General features: G+C 57.3%; 1 protein-coding gene across 24 annotated transcripts in view; it reads left to right on the top strand.

Moving 5' to 3' along the window:
- PHLDB1 (pleckstrin homology like domain family B member 1) overlaps positions 1 to 17,806 on the top strand; it is a 49,842-nt gene extending 32,036 nt beyond the window's left edge. For 17 of the 24 annotated variants that reach the window (XM_073808123.1, XM_073808121.1, XM_073808130.1 and 14 more), the window contains 12 exons: positions 2,193 to 2,366; positions 2,838 to 2,978; positions 4,351 to 4,491; positions 4,652 to 4,754; positions 5,285 to 5,329; positions 5,989 to 6,283; positions 6,381 to 6,471; positions 7,863 to 8,009; positions 10,067 to 10,183; positions 10,457 to 10,559; positions 15,316 to 15,401; positions 16,365 to 17,806. In XM_073808123.1, coding sequence (XP_073664224.1) covers positions 2,193 to 2,366; positions 2,838 to 2,978; positions 4,351 to 4,491; positions 4,652 to 4,754; positions 5,285 to 5,329; positions 5,989 to 6,283; positions 6,381 to 6,471; positions 7,863 to 8,009; positions 10,067 to 10,183; positions 10,457 to 10,559; positions 15,316 to 15,401; positions 16,365 to 16,505 — 1,584 coding nt within the window. In that variant the 3' untranslated portion in view covers positions 16,506 to 17,806. Of the gene's footprint in view, positions 1 to 2,192; positions 2,367 to 2,837; positions 2,979 to 4,350; positions 4,492 to 4,651; positions 4,755 to 5,284; positions 5,330 to 5,988; positions 6,284 to 6,380; positions 6,472 to 7,862; positions 8,010 to 8,699; positions 8,789 to 10,066; positions 10,184 to 10,456; positions 10,560 to 15,315; positions 15,402 to 16,364 lie in introns of those variants that run through there. The other 7 variants (XM_033861986.2, XM_073808119.1, XR_012333300.1 and 4 more) reach the window with 6 other exon arrangements.
- Positions 17,807 to 18,650: the final 844 nt, after the last annotated feature.

Raw genomic sequence — 18,650 nt, 5'->3', positions numbered from 1 at the left:
AATTTGAGTAGGGATGGCTCTGAGGTCTGGGATTGGATGCTCTATGGCTACCAGCTGCTTCTTTTCAGCTGCCTTTCTGGGCCCCAGGAGCCCACCGATCTTACCATTTCGGGTGACTGAATACATCTGGGGGATTCAGGAGGCATGGGTGGGGAGGATGGCAGCTCAGAGGTTTGGTAAGGGCTAGGGCTGGGTGGACTCAGCTCAAGGGGCAGCATAAGGATCTAGGGGTCCTGATCTTGGAGCTCCCTGGGCTTCTGTCTGCAACTAGGCTACAGGCTCAGAAGTGGGCATTGGGGCTCGTTCTTTCCTGAGTCTCTGCCTGCCTGGTGTGTGAGGTCCAACCAGGACGTGCCAAGTTTCCTGCCTCATTGTGCAAACAATTTGGGCCTGGGGTGGGGTGGCTGGGCTGAGTGTGAGGGGTGAGGCCCCTCACACGTACCCTCTCTGTAGGCTGAACTGCTTACCTCCGAGTCCTCAGAGGTGGGGCCGGGGATGGCGGCTCTGAGTCCCTTCCCAGGGTCTTCTCAGGCTGGGGCCTCCTCTGGTCCCTTAACCCCACCTGCTTCCACTCAGCTCTGCCCCAAAGCACAAGAGGTAATCGCAGCTAACTGCCTGCTCTGCTGTACTCACTGCCTGTCTGCCTGCTTGCTGAGCTGTGCTCAGCTCCTCCCAATGGCCCAGCTGAAGGGCGCGTGGCAGTAATCCTTTGTCTGGCCAGAGTTTGTTCCATAGGTGCCTGGGCAGTCCATGCAAAATCAGAGCATTAATTTGCATATAAATTTGCATATATTCTGCATGCCATCCATCCGTCCTCACGACACACTGGACCTGCTAGCTCATTTTCCTTTTCTGTGACCCCTGAGGAGGGTCCCCCTCTGGAGCTAGGTCAGGGTGGGCTCCCCTGGATAGGGCAGGCTTAGGATCCTGTACTTTGATTCTGCATGCATTTTGGATGCCTACCATGTCCCCAGCACCTAGATAAGCTCAGAATTCTAAGGATTTGCTCAGAGAATACAACAGTCCCTGATTTCCCAACCCACAATCTGGCGTGTGAGCATCTTTCCAAGTCCTAACCTTCGGGCAGTGGGCTGGTTTTTCTGTCTGGGCTTTTGGCCACTCCCTGCTAAGGCTTCTTTCTCAGGGCCTGTGTTGCTCAGGCCCTAGTGGTGCCTCCGGTTCCTGTTCCTTCCGGCTCCGGCTCCAGCAGATGGGGTGTGAGGGGACCCGTGGGAATGCTGTGACTGGCGCTTGGTGATACCTGTGTGTGCCTCACTGGGGAGGCCCAAGGTGTTGGAGACAGAAAGGCTCTCTGGGAGGTGGGTCCTGGTCCCTGGTGGACTCTTGGAAGAACTTCCTCGGGCTCCTTCACCTGCCCCTAGCCCAGGGCAAACCCAGGAATGGGCTTTCAGGGTCTGCCCGTGGCAGGGCCCGGATGCCAAGGCAACCTCAAGAGTGAAGGTTAAGAAGAGCCTTCAGACAGTCAGTTCTGCCGGCCCTTTTCTGCCCCCCACCCCACTGCCCGGCAGCCAGCTGAGGCCACCGTGGGCAGCTGAGTTCCCCACGCACCCCTGCTGTGGATTTTGTATTGAATGGAGTGATGGCCCTTTGGCATGGAGTGTGGATGTCAGGTACCTGGTTGAATCCTGTTAACCTGTTCTCTGCCCACCCTTCCCCCTCCCACCGGGCACCCTAGGAGTATGTGAGCCTGGCAGAGGTTCTCCAGCTGTGCTCCTGCTTGGACCCCTATGCTTCTGCCACCTCCCCCAGCGCGCTCGCCCAGCCCCTGCCTGACAGTGAGGTACCAGCCACCGAGTGAGCCCACCTATGCCCAAGGGCCTCCTCATGGATGCCCTCGATTGCCCCTCAGGCCTGGGTTGGGGGGGCAGCAGGGTCTGTCTTCAGCAGTGAGGGAGAAGGGCAGCTGGCGTCACGGGGCTTGGGAGTGGTTCCCTCTCTTGCCTGGGGCTTCGGGATCTTCCTTCAGCTCCTGATGGCTCAAGGAGGGAAGGCCTTCTGCTCCAGCGTGAGGGCAGCCTGCGGAGAGGACCCTGGCTTTCCCGGGCTCTACAAGCCTACTCTGCTCTCTGTGTCCTCCTCTTACCCTCCCCTTGCCCGTGGGCAGGGCCATCTCTTGGGTTCCCGTCCCATTAACCTCTTGTATTCCCTCCTGTGTCTGGCCTTCCCCCAAGTACGTGACGCTTGAGCAGCTAAAGGCCATGTGGGGCACCTCGCCTGTGCCCGCAGCACCCGCGCCAGGCCTGCCTCCCTGGGCCCCTGCCTCCCAGGACCTGGTTCCCACCACCTGCCTTCTTCCCGCGCTGCCCTCTTCCTCCTCCTTCGCTTCTATCCCGCCTTCAGCCCAGGTTGGTGGTCTGTGTGTTCCTGCCACCCGCAGCCCACTAGTGGCGTGGCTCTGTCTGTGTGTGCTTTGCCCGTGCGCAGTGGCGTCTCAGCCCTCAGCCGGCCCCCGGGGGGGAGCGCTGCCTGCCGGGGGGGCGGTGCTCCGGCTGGCCGGCATCGTGGTTGGCGCAGCACGTGTCTGTGGTCTGGGAGTTGTGCCCTGTTTCTCTTTGCCCTTAGCACGTTCGCAGCAACTGTTTTCTCACTGTGTTTTCTTCTCTTTACGCTCTCCTTTCTCCCTTCCTTCGTTCCTGTTTTCCCTTCCTGTCTGTTTCCCTGATAATGGTCTTCCTTTACCCTTCCTCCAACCTTCCCCTTTCTTTGCCCTTTTCTTCCTTTTTCCTCCCCTTTCCTTTCCTTTCCCCTCACTCCTTGACCTTTCCTCTCCATCCTTCCCCTCCTGTCCCCTGTCCTCCTCCCCGTGCCCCCTCCAGATGGAGAAGCTGCTGCTCCCTGCTGTAGACTTAGAGCAGTGGTACCAGGAGCTGATGGCCGGGCTGGGGACCGGCCCCGCTGCAGCCTCCCCTCGTTCCTCCCCCCCGCCTCTGCCCGCCAAAGCTTCCCGTCAGCTGCAGGTAACCCCTCCTTGCCGATCCATCAACCCCACAGTGCTGCCTTAGGTGGTGGGGGGTTAATCCAGCTGGGGCAACAGGGGCCTCTGGACCCTGAGAGGGGAGTGAGGGTCTCCTCTTGGGCAGCCATCCTGGCACTCCGGGCGTGGAGGGCCAGCCTCCTGAGTCCGGGGCTCGACGTGCTTGGCTGTCCAACGCAAGGAGGCTCTGGAGCGGCGGTGCCTCATGCTGTCCTCAGTGGCCCTCACCCCCAGAGCTTCTCACTCGGTCTTGTCCTGACGCACTCTTGAGCCTGTTGTCTCTGGAACTTGTGTGTCCTAGGAGAGTTGCCAGTATTTTGTTCTCCTGGTCTCCCCAGGGGTGACACTTGGAGGCAGGACAGAATGGGACAAAGGCTCTGAAGTGATAGCCCTGAGGACATGCCCAAGACTCCTCCTAGTTGCCATTGGGGGCGTGGCCGTGCTCGAGCCTGTGGCAAGCTGCTGCCCTCGGGGTGGGGGAAGAGTATTCGGGCAGCCTTCTGCCCCAAGTGTTGCTCCACTGACCGGCTGGAGGGCCTGAACCCCCCAACCCCCCAACGCCCCATTCAAGATTCATTCTTTGAGTGAAGACATTGCATCTCTAAGACTGTGATCTCAGCTAAAATTCCGTATTTCCTTTGGAAGTAGTTTGTGTGACATTTCTATATTGTGCCCAGCTGGTTTGAGATTTTTACATGTTTTGATTCATTTAATCACTACCACAGGCCTTTGAGATAGATAACGATAACTCTCGTTTTACAGATCAAACACTGCGCGCCCCCCCCCCACCCCGCCCCAAGAAGATAAGTAATCTCTCCGAGGTCACACAACTAGGAAGTAGCAGAGGCTACACTGAGGGCCAGGGTTCTTGACTCCAAAGACCATATTCACCGAACATTAGTGCTGTGAGGGAGCTTGGCGATTATTTCATCTAGCCCTACCCCCTCCTTTTGCAGATAAGGAAGCCAAGGCCCAGAGTGGGGAGGTGCATGGCCCAAGGTCACAGCCCCTTAGCAGCAGAGCTGGGACCAGAGGGAGCCCCGGCCTCCAGTCAGTCTCCCGTACAGCTCTGCCCGTTGGTGTTAACTCCTCACATGGGTTGATTTACAAGGTCCCTTCTAAGATGCAGTGTTGGACCAGGGATTGGCCCAAGGAGGAGCGGCCTGGAAACGAGGCTTGGCGGCCGCCAATAGCATCTGTCCGTTGGGCTGGCCCAGGAGGCTCAGTGCTGATGTCAGCTAGAGACAGAGGCCTCGGGAGCTGGGGCAGCACCTTGGATCACAGCCACCTAGATGCCATGGGGATGGTGGCCAGTGGGGGAGCTGGGGATACCAGACAGTGTCTCTTCCCTCCAGGTTTACCGCTCCAAGATGGATGGTGAGGCCACTAGCCCCTTGCCCCGGACCCGCAGCGGCCCCCTCCCCTCTTCCTCTGGCTCTTCCTCCTCCTCCTCCCAGCTCAGCGTGGCTACCTTGGGCCGTAGCCCCTCCCCAAAGGTCTGAGGACAGTGGGAGGGCTGTGTGCGTGGCAGGGTGGTGATGGTGGGGGATGGAGACAGCCACACTGGAGAGAGGTCACAGCCTCCCATGAGGGCCTTGAGGGTGGGAGGAGGTGCCTTGGGAGCCTCGGGTCCCAATGCTCCGTTTCCCTCCGCAGAGCACTCTACTCGCCCAGAATGGCACAAGCAGCCTTCCTCGCAACCTGGCAGCCACGCTGCAGGACATTGAGACCAAGCGCCAGCTGGCCCTCCAGCAGAAGGGTGAGTGGCTGCAACGCCAGCCCACCTGCTCTCCTGGGGGCCCTGGACATCTGCCACGCACTCCCCACCACTACTTCATCCATGCCCACGCCTTTCCCAGGATGTTTTTCCTTTAATTGGGATCTAGGCAAGAGCAAAAAGGATTTGGATTAGATACCTAAAGAAGAGATTCCTGGCTATTTATCAAAAGACTAAGGGCAGGGGACTAAGGGTCGGCAGGGCGGGGTGGGGGGGGGCGGTGGGGGGTGGGGGGGGCGGTGGGGGGGTGGGGGTTGGTGGCTGTGAGATCTTTCCTAGAGACCGCAGCAAATAAGGGAAATGCTTGTTGACCTGAGTAGAGATAGATGTTATCCTGTCTGGAGGCAGGGGGTTGGACTTGATGACCTCCACAAATGCTTCCCTAAGATATTGTCTCTAGGGACCCAGGAGTCCTGGTTGCTCGTGTGCGTTTTGTTTGTTTTGAAAGTCCAAGTCCTTGCCTTTCTCCCCTCTCATCCCCTCTGTGTCTCTACCCGGGGCCCCCCTACCAGTCGAGTCGCTTCCTGCCGAGCCCCTCCCAACTGACGACCCAGCAGGTAGAGCGTTGGTCATTGAGGGCATTGCTTTGGCCAGGCAGCCCCTGCCCGGGCATCCGCATGATGTATTCTGCCCAGGCCCCCACTGCCCGCAGGCAGACTCCCAGGCTGAGTTGGGTTGGGGTGTTGGGCTGGCCTCACCCCGCCAGCTGAGCTCTCTCCTGCCTCAGCTGTGCTCCGCCTCGTCTCCCCTTCCTCCTTTCCTGCCACTGGCACTCCTGCTTCTGCATCGCCGCGGGGTCTGCATTGATGTGGGTGCTCATGGGGCTCCCAGCATCTCTTGCATCACCCTTCCCCAGCAGCAGGGTAGGTGCATGTGCTCTGCCCACCTATTCAGGCCATGGTTGTGAGCTGGAGCCACCTGGCCGTCGTGCTGCCGGGGCCCCACCTGGGCAGGTTCGGTGCCGCGTGTGGGCTCAGGACACAGTGGGAGCGCTGAAGTCAGGCTGCATGGCTGTGGCCAGTTGTGCAGGTGACAAAGCGTTGCCAGGGCAGCCGGACCTGGAGCTGCGGGGGCTTCAGGGAAGCTGGTGGGGGGCAAGGGGGCTGCCCCGTGTTCCCTTCTCCCTGCTCGCCTCCTCCCTCCGTCTGTGATGCAGCCGGCATCCTCCCTGGGGAGGTGGGGTGCCCCCCGTGACTCCCGCCTGTCGCTCCTGCAGGGCAGCAGGTGATTGAGGAGCAGCGGCGGCGGTTGGCTGAGCTGAAGCAGAAGGCGGCGGCCGAGGCGCAGTGCCAGTGGGACGCCCTGCACGGGGCCGCGCCCTTCCCGGCCGGGCCCTCGGGCTTCCCGCAGCTCCTGCATCACTCCATCCTGCACCACCTGCCGGTGTCCAGGGAGCGAGGGGAGGAGGGCGAGCATGCCTACGACACGCTGAGCCTGGAGAGCTCAGACAGCATGGAGACCAGCATCTCTACGGGGGGCAACTCGGCCTGCTCCCCCGACACCATGTCCAGGTACCCGCGCCCCGGCCGCCACCCGACGGCCCGCCGCCGTCCTGCCCACACCAGGGCCGCCGCCTCCACCGTGTGCCTCCTCCCCTTGCCTCCCCAGTGCCAGCGGCCTGGATGTGGGGAAGACGGAAGAAATGGAGAAGATGCTGAAAGAAGCCCATGCGGAGAAGAGCCGGCTCATGGAGTCGAGGGTGAGGCAGATCTGGGCCATGGGAGGCGGGAGGAGGTGGGAGGCCCCGGGGCTGCCCTCCGCCCGCCAAGGGCCTCCGCTCCTCCCCAGGCCCCTTCACCCACATTGTCCTCACAGCAGTCCCTTGAGGAAGAGTGCTTTCAAAGCCTGTGTTCCTCAAGTGGGGGATGCGGAGGCTTGGCGAGATGACCAGTTTCACAGCTCTTAGGAAAAGGGGAGGCAGCACCCAGTGTCCAACGGTGAACTTCCCGTATGGGAGCGTCCAGTCTTTGTGTGTTCACCTCTGTGGACGTTTGGCCACCACAGAAATTTTGATTCCTGTCTACCTGAGTGCCAGGTCACTCCTCTTGGGGATGGCTAGGACCTGGGGTTGAAGGATGGGGACAGAGAGAAGGCAGATGTCCAAGCCAGAGCAGAGGTGTTGGCTGCGGGGGCCTCACGTTGCCTACCGATGGGCCTGGGACATAGCAGAGGGGCCAGGGGTTCATCGTGGGCGCAGCCAGGCTGAGGAAACTGTGCCTGGGGAGGAGGTGAAATAGAGAGTCTGCAGAAGCTCGTCTGTCTCTATCATCCGGGCATTCTGCATGTCTGGAGTTAAGAGTGGAACCCGGGGAGCAGGAGATCAACCAGAAAAGAAGGCCTCTTAGTCTTATTTACTTCAGAGGAGGGCCGATTTACAAACATCTCTTGACAAAAGGAGAAAAAGGAGGTTCTGCTGAGTGTTGAGCTGGGAAGAAATGACGGATGGGAGTTAATAATATGAAGGTTGTTATCATTGATGAAGACATATAAAACATCACCCACATGCTGTGTATTTAATGATTTGTTTTAATGACTGAAAATCTTTTGATAATGGCTTTCATAAGTTCATTTTTTTCCCATAAAATCTGAAGTTCAACCATAAATGTTTCTCATTTGGAGTTTCAGAGGGCCTTCACTTATCGATTAGGTTGTTTAGACAATCCATGTCCTAGGAATTCAGATAAAATTATAAAAGCCCCATTTTTTTATTGAGTGCTTCCTTCCTGCCAGAGTTAGTGATGGGCATTTACTCACATGATCTCATTTAATTTTCGCTACAATCCCAGGAGTAGGCTGGAGTTGGTCCCATTTTACAGATTAGGCAACTGAGGCTTAGGGAGTTTGTCAGGGTCCAGAGCTCAGAGTGGTGGTAGAGCCAGGATTTGAAGCCAGGTTGGTCTCACTTTAAGGCATTTACCCTTGTCAGCCAGGTCCTTAGAGAGGGTGGGCTTGGAGGATGATGGCCCCTCATGCCAGGCTGCCCTCTGAGGTGGGTGCCTCCTGTGGCTCTGCCCCGGCCTGAGGAGGGGTGGCAGGGACTTGGGGGGGAAGAGGGCAGTGGTGGGCACTGAGCCTTGGCTTTGGGGACAGGAGCGGGAGATGGAGCTGAGGCGGCAGGCCCTGGAGGAGGAGCGGAGGCGGCGGGAGCAGGTGGAACGGAGGCTGCAGGGCGAGAGCACCCGGAGGCATCAGCTCGTGGAGAAGGAGGTCAAGATGCGGGAGAAGCAGTTCTCGCAGGTGAGTGGGTGGTGGGCTTAAGGGTAGGGCTGACGAGGGGTTGGGATATCCCAGGGTACTACCCCTGCTGGGCTGTAGAGCCTGTTCTCTCCAGAAAGGATTGCACAAGCAGAATTCTACCTGGGACTTGTTTGGCCCCAAGGAACAGGGACCCGCTCTGTGTGTGTGTGTGTGTGTGTGTGTGTGTGTGTGTGTTGATTGGGTTGTGGGGTTGCGGCAGGCCACCTTTTAGAGAAGAGGGTCTGGACAGGCCTTCCAGTGATGGGAGCTGAGTCAGAATCAGGGTGGCTACCCTTGGCCTCTCGCAGGGGCCTCACGAGTCTGCACTGCACCTCCTTCCCGGTCCCTGATGCCCTCCTGCTTCTGGTGCTTTGTGGCTGTCCTAGCCTCACTCCACCAGACCTTTTGGCTCTAGGCCCCACCACCAGCAGCTGGCCTCACTCTGACTTTCGGTTTACATCTCCAAAAGAGAACGTACTAGTTTCTCCTTGGGACAAGAATCCATCCTTACACAAAAGCCAACCCTGGGCTTTTTCCTTCTACAGGAGACTTGAGCAGAGCAGTTGAAGGGAGAGGGAGAAATTAGGTTGGGCAGGGAAATCGACTCATGTGTCTGGTCCCAGACCCTGGGCCCCTGGGAGAACCTGTGAGATTCAGACAGGTTGTCCCTTCCTCTGGGGGTTTCCATAGGCCTCCCCAGCGTGGAGGTCCTACCCAGCAGTGACTGGCGATCATAGCTCCATGATTTCCTGATGTTGCTGCAACATGAATTCTAAGGGGTAGGTTGGCTCGGGAATTTAGAAATGATTAAGAAACTCTGTGTGTGACTTTTATCTCTGTGCTTGGAATCTTTGGCTAAATGCCTAGTTCCCCTTTCCTGTCTCTGTCAGTGGTCTCTTTGGGACTCTTCTCTATCCCCCTGCGCCAGGGCTCAGGAATGGCTGCAGGGGCCACCAGCTTTGAGGAGGTGGATGGCGTCAGCTCATCTTTGGGGCACCTCCGGGAAGTTGAGCGTTTTGTTTCTTCTTTTTTTTTAAATAAATTTATTTTTATTTATTTATTTTTGGCTGCATTGGGTCTTCGTTGCTGTGTGCGGGCTTTCTCTAGTTGTGGCGAGCGGGGGTTGCTCAGCAGTTGTGGTGCAGGGGCTTAGCTGCTCCACAGCATGTGGGATCCTCCCGGGCCAGGGCTCGAACCCGTGTCCCCCGCATTGGCAGGCAGATTCCTAACCACTGCACCACCAGGGAAGTCCCTGTTTCTTCTTTAAATAATTTGTAATGTTTCCTTTTCATGTCATTCTAACATTCTTCCTTGAAATAAAGAGGAGAAAAAAATTCCAGTTGACTGAGAATTCTAGTTAAGTATCAGAAATTTTGAGGTGGAACAGACCTTAGAGATTCTCTAGTTCAAAGCCCTTGTTTACATATAAGGAGACGGAGGCCCAGAGAGGGACTGTGACCCAAACAAGGCCCCACAGGAAGTTAGAGACCAGGCTTCTTTTTTTTTTTTGCGGTACGCGGGCCTCTCACTGTTGTGGCCTCTCCCGTTGCGGAGCACAGGCTCTGGACGCGCAGGCTCAGCGGCCACGGCTCACGGGTCTAGCTGCTCCGCGGCATGTGGGATCTTCCCGGGCCGGGGCACGAACCTGTGTCCCCTGCATCGGCAGGCGGACTCTCAACCACTGCGCCACCAGGGAAGCCCCCAAGACCAGGCTTCTTATTGGGCTTTTCTTCCAAGAGCATGTTCACATCTGGTCCTTTGCTTTGTTCCATTCAGCCCAGGAGGGAGAGGAGGGGCAGGAACAGGACAAGGACAGCTGTGTCTGGGAAACTGAGGCGTAGAGCCGTTCAGCAGTTTGCCCAGACCTGGGTGGAGTCAGCACAGGCGTGCCAGGTCCCTGCTTTGGCCAAAGCCCCATGAAACCAGAGTGACAGCCAGGAGGGTGGGGAGGGAGTGATGGCAGGCTTTCGGGGGTTCGGGACTGAAGCCAAGGGGCCCGGGCAAGGGAATGACAGGGGAAGAGCGGGGCCCCTACTGATCCTATCCTCTGCTCCCAGGCACGACCCCTGACCCGCTACCTGCCGATCCGGAAGGAGGACTTTGACCTGAAGACCCACATTGAGTCCTCAGGCCACGGTGTGGATACCTGCCTGCATGTGGTGCTCAGCAGCAAGGTACAGGCACGCATGGCCCCGGGGCACGGGGTGCGTGTCGTGGTGGGGACCCCACGTTCAGAGGCACCTCCTGGGTCCTCGGAATAGTGGCCTTAGTTCCTGCCCTAACACCAGCGGTCTCTGTCCCAGGACCGGGTGTGCTGGCCTGAAGAGATGTTGGGGACAGCCCCCCGACAAATACAGGCACAGGCGATGGCACTGACATCGCTGCTCAGGGAATAAAGGTTTAGGGGCTGCACATTTGGGTCTTTCCTCACCCCTGCATTCCACCAGGTCTGCCGTGGCTACTTGGTCAAGATGGGTGGCAAGATTAAATCATGGAAGAAGCGCTGGTTTGTCTTCGATCGACTCAAGCGCACCCTTTCCTATTATGTGGGTGAGTTCCCCCAAGACTGCCCCAGAGCCAGGACCCCTGAGCTCTGTCACCCAGGACAGCGGGTCTTCTGGAAGCTTCCAAGTGGGGTCCAGGGGCTTGGGCTGGGTCTTGTCCTCCCCTCTCTGAAAATGTACAGAGTATACCTGGTTCACCTCCATTGATTTGTTCACTCATTCATTTTTTCAGCAGTATTACTGAGCATCTAATAAGTTACAGGCACTATTCTCGGCTCTGGTGATAAGCAAGGTGGCCACAGCTCTCTCTCCCTTGGAGCCTTTTGTCAGGGAGGCAGATAGTGAGCAAAGAATGATGGGAGTGCTGTAGGGGGCCCCAGATGCTGTGGGCGCGTGGAGTCCTGTGGATTCCCCCTCGGGCAAGTTCCTGCAAAGGCACCAGCACCAGCAGCCGAGCGGTGCCCGGGACGCTCAGGGCAGCCCTGAGGACAGCCCCCTGGCCCATCCTGCTCCCTCCGCCCTCTGCACCCAGCCTCCAGCTTAGTTTCCCATCCCTGCAACTCCCTCTGGACAGCTCCCACGTGGAGCGTGGGACGCTGTATCACATCCTGGTCAGGATAGCCTAGGCTGCGCCGCGGAAGCGACCTGTCTTAAGATCCCAGTGGCTCAAAACCCGCGTTTCCCTACTTACTCCTGGTACGTGTCCATGTACGTCGTGGGTTGGCGGGGGCTCTGCTCTGCGTCAGCGTTCTCTTTGCTTCAGAACATGCCTTTCTAGAATGTTGCTGGCTGCAGCGGCAGAGGGTAAAGAAAAGCCTGATTGGGTTGGCACTGGCGTTAAATGCCCCAGCTGGGGTCTGTTCAGCCAGTCACCCGGCCCCACCCAACCACAAAGCTGGGAGGAGCGGTCCTGCTGGGAGCCTGGAAGGAGAGGGCCGGAGGGTTTGGTGCTGGAGTCGCTCAGGCCTGGAGCACCCTGCTTCCCCCCTGACCTGGTCCCCAACCAAGTGCCATCCCTTCCAAGAAGCCCTCCCTGGCCACCTGGGCCCTGGGAACGGGGAGGCAGAGACACGCGTGTCCCCATGTTTCCACCTAGGCTGGGAAGGGACTTTGTCAGGATTGAGAGGAACAGGCCCGGGAGGACAGCTCCATCTTAGGCACGTTGAGGTTGAAGTGCCCCTGGGGCATCTAGGGTTACGAGAAAGGTCAGGGTTAGAGGCAGAGTGAAAGTTGAAGCTGTTGGAATGATAATAATAACGATAATACTAATGATAGCAGATCACACTTACTGAACACTTGTATGAGCCAGATGCCGTGCTAAGCACTCTACGTGCCTCATCTCATTTAATCTTCACAGTGGTCTTGTGAGGTAAGCGCTGTTTTTACACTCATTTTACAGATGAGGAAAATCAGGCACAGAGAGGTTAAGTAACTTGTCCAAGGTCTCTCAGCTGCTAAGAGGCAGAGCTAAGACTGATCTTGGGCAGTTAGACTTTAGAGCAGAGAAGAGGGAGAAACAGAGCTGCACTCTGGGGCAGGTCCACCCTTGTGAGGAAGGAGGCACCAGCAAAGCGAAAGGGGCAGGAGGCAGGAAGCCACATGCCAGGTGCTGGGCTGGTGCCTGGCGCGTGTGACCTTCCTTAATGTCTGTGAAACAAAAGGAGACCCAATCAGAGAGGGGAGGGGGAGGGCAGGGCGGAAATGGAGAAGGAAGCCAGCCAAGGGAGCAGACATGTGCAGGCAGGGGATGTCACCAGCGATGATGGAGGCTGCAGAAAGGCCAAGAGTGGTGTGGACCCAGAGGCCATTTGATTCGGGGTTGGGTCTTGACGAGAGGATGGTTTCCACCACGTACCGGGGTGGGAGCCAGATTGCACGTGATCCGTCAAGGGTAGGTGGGAGGTAAGGAAGCAGAGGCAGGAATGCGGCACTATTTCCAGTAAAGGAAGAGATGGGAGAGAACAGAGGCTGGAGGGAAGGCCAGGCCCAGGGGCCAGGATGGGGCTGGGTCCCTGTTCCGAGGAGGAAGTGCCGGGTGGAGGCGGGCCTGTGGCTGGATCAGGGCCCTGGGTGTGCCTGGCCTGCTCCTCGAAGCTGACATCCTCCCTGCCCTTGTCTGGACCCTCCTCCCACCTACTCCATGAAACCCCTCCATTCTACAGGGTCCGGATCAGAAGCCACCTCTGGGGAAGCCTTTCCTGGTCCCGCCTCACTGGGAGCGGTTCCTGCCCTCCGCTGTTAACTCCTGTGTTATACAGGGTCCCTCTGCCATGTGGTACCAGCCCTGGGGCGTAATGATGTCATGACAGATGCCACGTGCATTGTGCCAGACGCTGTGCTGAACAGTCGGAGTGTGTCCTCTCACTCAGCACTCGTGACTGCCAGTGACCTGTAGGCGTTCTCTTGGAGTCCTAACCATGCCCAGGTCACACAGCTGATAAGCGGCCGTGTGTCTGCTTTCCTTTCCCCCGAATTGTGGGCTCCTAAGAGAAGGGTCTCTGACTTCTTTGGATCCCAGTGCCTCGGGCTCATTTATTCAACATTGATTGAGCACCTGCCGTGTGCTAGGATATAGCAGTCAGTGTTGGAGAGCTAGACCTACGAACAGATAAAGGAGGGTTCAGATTCAGCACCGTGAGATCTGAACAGAGGACCATCCGTGCTGTAGGGGCACGGGAGAGCACAACCGTGCACGCCAGTGGTGACAATTGCAATGGGTCTTGAAGATGACATAGGAGTTTGCCAAGGGAATGGGCTGGAGACCATTCCAGTGTCGGCAGAGCGTACTGTTAGGGGACCGTGAGAAGCTCAATCTGGCCGGAGAGAACTTGCAGTTGGTGCAGGGGAGGGATGTGAGGCAAGGCCAGAGGGGCGCATTGGCACCAGCCTGTCAGGGACCTTTGCCCAGCCAAGGAGGCAGCAATGTCCAGTGAGGCAGCAGGATTCGATTTGCTTCCGGAAGCTCCCCCCTCGGCATCAGGGCCAGTGAGTTGAGGGGCAGGGGGCGGGGCAGGGGCACATTAGGAGGCTGTAGCAATGATCTGGGATCGATACCTGGGCCTGAAACAACACTGGGGGTGGGGGAAGGTGCCAGCCATCACAGTCTGAGTTTAGTGATCTTGTGGCCTTTCCTTTGTGACTTGGGCTCAGTGCCCAGGACGTCAGTGGAGGTGCCTGCTCAGTGTCTGCCCCAAGACGGGATGGCCCGGGCCCTGTGCTTTCTCCTGCCAGCGCCCTGTCCCTGCCACCCGAGCAGTCATCTGCTCTGCGGGTTTGCCCACCTCCTTCCTGCCACCCCTGCCTCCAGATGCTGTATGCTTCCTTCCAGTTTTTACTGTTGGAGTTCAATAGATAAATGCATTCATATAGTTCAAAACTCAAGACACATAAAAAGGTTTAAATTGAGCATTACGCCCCCTCTCACTACAGGTAACCACCTTTAAATCTCTTGTGTATCCTTCTAGAGTATCTTTAGGGGCATATAAACAAATGCAAACATGTATTCTTACCCCTTTTCTTACACAAAAGGTAGCACCCAATACATTCCTTGTTTTCCTGCTAATGTATCTTAGAGATCTTTCTATCTCAAATATATCTATATCTAGATATTGATATCTGGGAATATTTTATAGACTTCTTTTTTTTTTAATTAATTATTTTTGGCTGCATTGGGTCTTCGTTGCTGCACGCGGCTCTAGTTGCATCGAGCGGGGGCTACTCTTTCTTGTGGTGCGCGGGCTTCTCTTGTTGCGGAGCACGGGCTGTAGGCGCGTGGGCTTCGGTAGTTGTGGCTCGCAGGCTCTAGAGCGCAGGCTCAGTAGTTGTGGCGCATGGTCTTAGTTGCTCCGCGGCATGTGGGATCTTCCTGGACCAGAGATCAGGGCTCGAACCCGTGTCCCCTGCATTGGCAGGCGGATACTTTTTTTTTCTTAAATTTTTTTACTTTTATTTATTTTTTGGCTGCATTGGGTCTTTGTTGCTGTGAGTGGGCTTTCTCTTGTGGTGAGCAGGGACTACTCTTTGTTGCGGTGCGCGGGCTTCTTATTGTGGTGGCTTGTCTTGTTGCAAAGCACGGGATCCAGCTACGTGGGTTTCAGTAGTTGCAGCACGTGGGCTCAGTAGTTGTGGCACACGGGCCCTAGAGTGCAGGCTCAGTAGTTGTGGCTCACGGGCTTAGTTGCTTCGTGGCATGTGGGATCTTCCCGGACCACTGTGCCACCAGGGAAGTCCTTAGATTTATTTCTGAATCTGTATCTATATCAGATATTTCTCTGTCATTCTGTTAAACAGCTGGATGTATTTCCTCACGTGGCACACTCTAATTTGCTTAGCCGTCTCCACTTGATGGATACCTGGCTTGTTTCTAATCTTTCATGACTGTAGGTACTGCTATGGTGAAGCTTGTAAATTTGTTATTTTGTACATGTGTAAATAAGATAAATTTTCGTGAAGTGTAAAAATTGGCTTGAGGGGCAAACACCTTTCTAACTTTGGTCGATGCAGCCAAACCATTCCTAAGGGTTTACCAGTTCCCACCTGTCAGATTTATTACACCGCCTGTTTCTCCACAGACTTACCAAAAGTGTGCTGTGTACTTGGGGTGTATTTTTGCCGTTCCGATAGGTTAGAAGTGGTATCTCGGTGGAGTTCTAATTTGCATTCTCCATAATTCTGAGTGAGGCTGAACACTGACCATGTCTTCCGGGCTCCCTGCTGGGCTCTGTTTTGGAGTCCTGGGAATCACTCCATTTCCCACGTGAGGACGCTCCACGTCCACGAGCCTGGCCCTTATTCCTTTGCAGACAAGCATGAGACGAAGCTGAAAGGGGTCATCTATTTCCAGGCCATCGAGGAAGTGTACTATGACCACCTGCGCAGTGCAGCCAAGGTGAGGGGCAGAGGGACAGCCCTGGGGAAGGGGTGGGCCCAGCAGGGCCCCGTGAGCAAAGGCCTCCAGCCTGCCCTCTTCAGAGGCTCGGACCCATCTCTTGTTCTCTTTCTAAACTTTCTCTTCCTCTCTCCCTCTCCCTTTCCCAGAAGAGGTTTCTCAGCTTCACTATGGTGTCTGAGGTACCCCTCCCCATATGCCTGTAACCAGAACTACTGCATATTAATGCCTCCTGTACCCTTCTCGCCCCTGACCCTTGACTCTCCCCTAAGTACCCCCCCTTCCCCAGGCCTGAGGGGGGAGCCAGGTGGGTTGCAGAGAGCAGGAAGCCCCTGTGGGCGTGAGTACGCTTGCTTGCCTCCCAATCCTGAGGTGACGGTAGGATGTGTCCCTCCGTGGGGGTGGGCAGTGCAGAAGGGATGGCTACAAGGGGAGTAGGGAGTCTCCAGAGACTAGATCTGGTCAAGAGGATTGGTGAACAGGAGACGTTTGAGGCTGGGACCATCTGCCTTCATGCAGGTCAGCCTCCCTCCCGCCAAGCCTCAGATGCCCACTCTATCCCTGATCTTCTGCCCTTCTGGGGTCCTGGGGCCCAGCATCCCACTTGTAGCTTTTTCCATCTGTTCCTCTTTTGCTGAGAAGAGACTCTGGTCCTCACTGGAGCAGCCCTTTGAGACTGAGTCTTTCCCTTTTGTGCCTGCGGGTACCAAGGAGCAGGGCCCCCGCCTGGCAGCGTCTGTCCCTGCCAGGGTCCAAGGACTGCCCAGCTGAGAGGAGGGGACTGTCTCAGCTTGGGGCCCACCTGGTGGTGGAGATTGGGCTCTGGGCCTATTTAGGACTCAGCCTCGAGCTCCAGGGCATCCTGGAGCCAGAGAGAGGAAGGGCAGACGGCGAGGCAGATGCAAGATGCTCCTGGCCTTTGGGGGTGGGCCCTGGCTTAGACCTTCCTCTCTCCCTCGGCAGAGCCCAAACCCGGCCCTCACCTTCTGTGTGAAGACCCACGACCGGCTGTACTACATGGTGGCCCCGTCCGCAGAGGCCATGCGCATCTGGATGGATGTCATCGTCACCGGGGCGGAGGGCTACACCCAGTTCATGAACTGACCGAATGGGCCTCGTGGACCCTCAGGCCGGCCCAGGACCCAGGCCCAACTGCCTGCTGCTCCACTCGCCCCTGGAGACAGTCACGCCCTGGGCCTCAGGCCTCACACAAGTGCTCCCAGAGGCCCTGGAGGGCGGAGCATGACTGGGGTTTTGTACAAGAAGTGACTTTGTAATGTTCTGTAAGGAGCTCGTCCTGTGAGTTTCTGAGCTCCGGCCCCCTAAAGAACCAGCCAGGAGATAAAAGTTGGGGAGGGGGCTTTGCTGCCTCCTGGGAGCCCAGAACTTGCAATAACCCTTCAGGGTCCTGCCCCAGGCCCAGCCAGGCTGAGGAGCTGTCACAGAGGGGCCCCTCCGCTCTGACCTGGCACCTGTGCTCCCCAGCCTGTGTTCTCTTTTGTAAAGGACTAATTATGGTACCAGAAGCTGCCAAAGATCCCCTCTTGCCTCAGCCCCCTTTGCAGGGGCCTTGGGGGCTGAGCAGAGCCACATTCAGAGTGGGGTAACAGCTCAGGCGGTGTACTTCTCAAACCCCGCTCTACCCCGTTGTTGTCCTGCGTTTATATTTTTTATTACTTTGCTGAAGGGCCAGAGACCGGAAGTGTCATCCTTGAGGTCCCAGCTCTATCACCTTTTTACAGACCCATCACCATGGTCACCACAGTGACGGTTTCATCGCCATGGTTACATACTAATTGCCGTGGCTCCGTGGCTCAGCCCACTGCTTCGGCGGTGGGCCCGTCTGAGGATATGTGCCATGTTCTCTCCAGCCCAGGCCCTTGGGCATCTCCTGCGGGGGGGAAGGGACTGAACACCTTCTCCCTGCCCCCTGCCTGCGTCTCCAGGCCCTGATACACAGCCTGCTGGCTCCCCTGTCCAGCCCTCCCCCTTCCACTCGTGCCTTGCTGAGAGCCAGAAGGGGTGAAGCTGGGAACTATAGACCAGAGGAGGAGCCATTGGATGGGAGAAGAAGCTAGAAGGCTGTCTTTGGGGTTCTGTTATAGGGCTGAGTTTCTGACACAGGGTTGTTCAGATTCTCCCTGATGGAAGTCCTGAGCAGGAGAGGAAGCAGCAGAGGGGGGTGCCCTGAGGTCTGGTTGCCCTCCCTGCAGCCTCAGAAGGGGGATGAAATGGAGAGCAGAGGACCAGGCCTCCAGCTGTCTGTGCTCAGCCCTTTCCGCCTTAACACTAAGCCCACCTCCCTGTCCCCCTTCCCAGCCCTGGGCCATGGTTGCTGGGTCCAGGCTGGATGTTTTTCAGTATTTGTAAGCATCTCAGCAGAACAATAAAGCATTTGGACTATGTCTTTGGGAGGCCTGGTGGTGGGGGACATGGGGTTGGGATACGTGGGTTAGGAAAGCTAGGTCTCCCCACAATGCAGCATTTCCACCTTATTAGATGTTCCAGGGACCCAGGGCCCAACCGTGACCTCCAGGTCCCTACCCTGCCTCCACTCCACTGTGACCAAGGACCGGCCTGGGGGTGGGGGGTGGGCTCTCCAGGGATAAAGGATCGAGAGGCAGGAGAACGCAGGGACTCATGTGGAGGTTTAATTGGCAGGAGCTGGAGCCAGATGAGGGCGTGAAGGCCCATCCCTGAGGCAGGAGGCTAAGCAGAAGGGCAGCTGCAAGGCAGTGGGGCTCCAGGAAAGCTGTGTGGGTCCCCGAGCTCAGCCGGTCACCATAGTGGTCCAGCCAAACCCCTCCTGGAGAGAGGTAAGGTCAGTGGGGCAAGATCTCTGGGGAAGGCCCCCACGTCCTTTTATGGGGTATATGGGTCCCCACCTAGAGGCTCTGGCCCTGCATAGCCACAGGGGTACCAGGGAGCACCAGTCAGGCCCTTCCCTGGGACCCACCTCCATGGAAAAAACAGGTCCGGAGAGGGGAGGTCATGGTCAGTTGCAGGGACGGCAGAGCCCCGAAGTTCCCTGGAGGCTGTGGCCCACTCACCTGAACTTCATACTCCCCTCCACCACCTGGTTGTCCACTGTTGCTGACATCATACTGGGGACAGGAGGATGGGCTCTAAGGTCAGGCCCTACCCCAGCCCCGCAACGCCAGGCCTCTAGGGAAGCCAGAAATGGGAGCCCCTTAGGGAGAAGCTGCTCTGGCCTGCAGCTCTGACCCCTGCAGTGCCCAAGAATGGCCA

The sequence above is a fragment of the Tursiops truncatus genome, chromosome 8 (genome assembly GCF_011762595.2).
Source record: "Tursiops truncatus isolate mTurTru1 chromosome 8, mTurTru1.mat.Y, whole genome shotgun sequence".
NCBI classification, from domain to species: domain Eukaryota; kingdom Metazoa; phylum Chordata; class Mammalia; order Artiodactyla; family Delphinidae; genus Tursiops; species Tursiops truncatus.
Note: the sequence above shows the minus strand (reverse complement) of the source record. Positions and strands in the feature narration are given on the sequence as shown.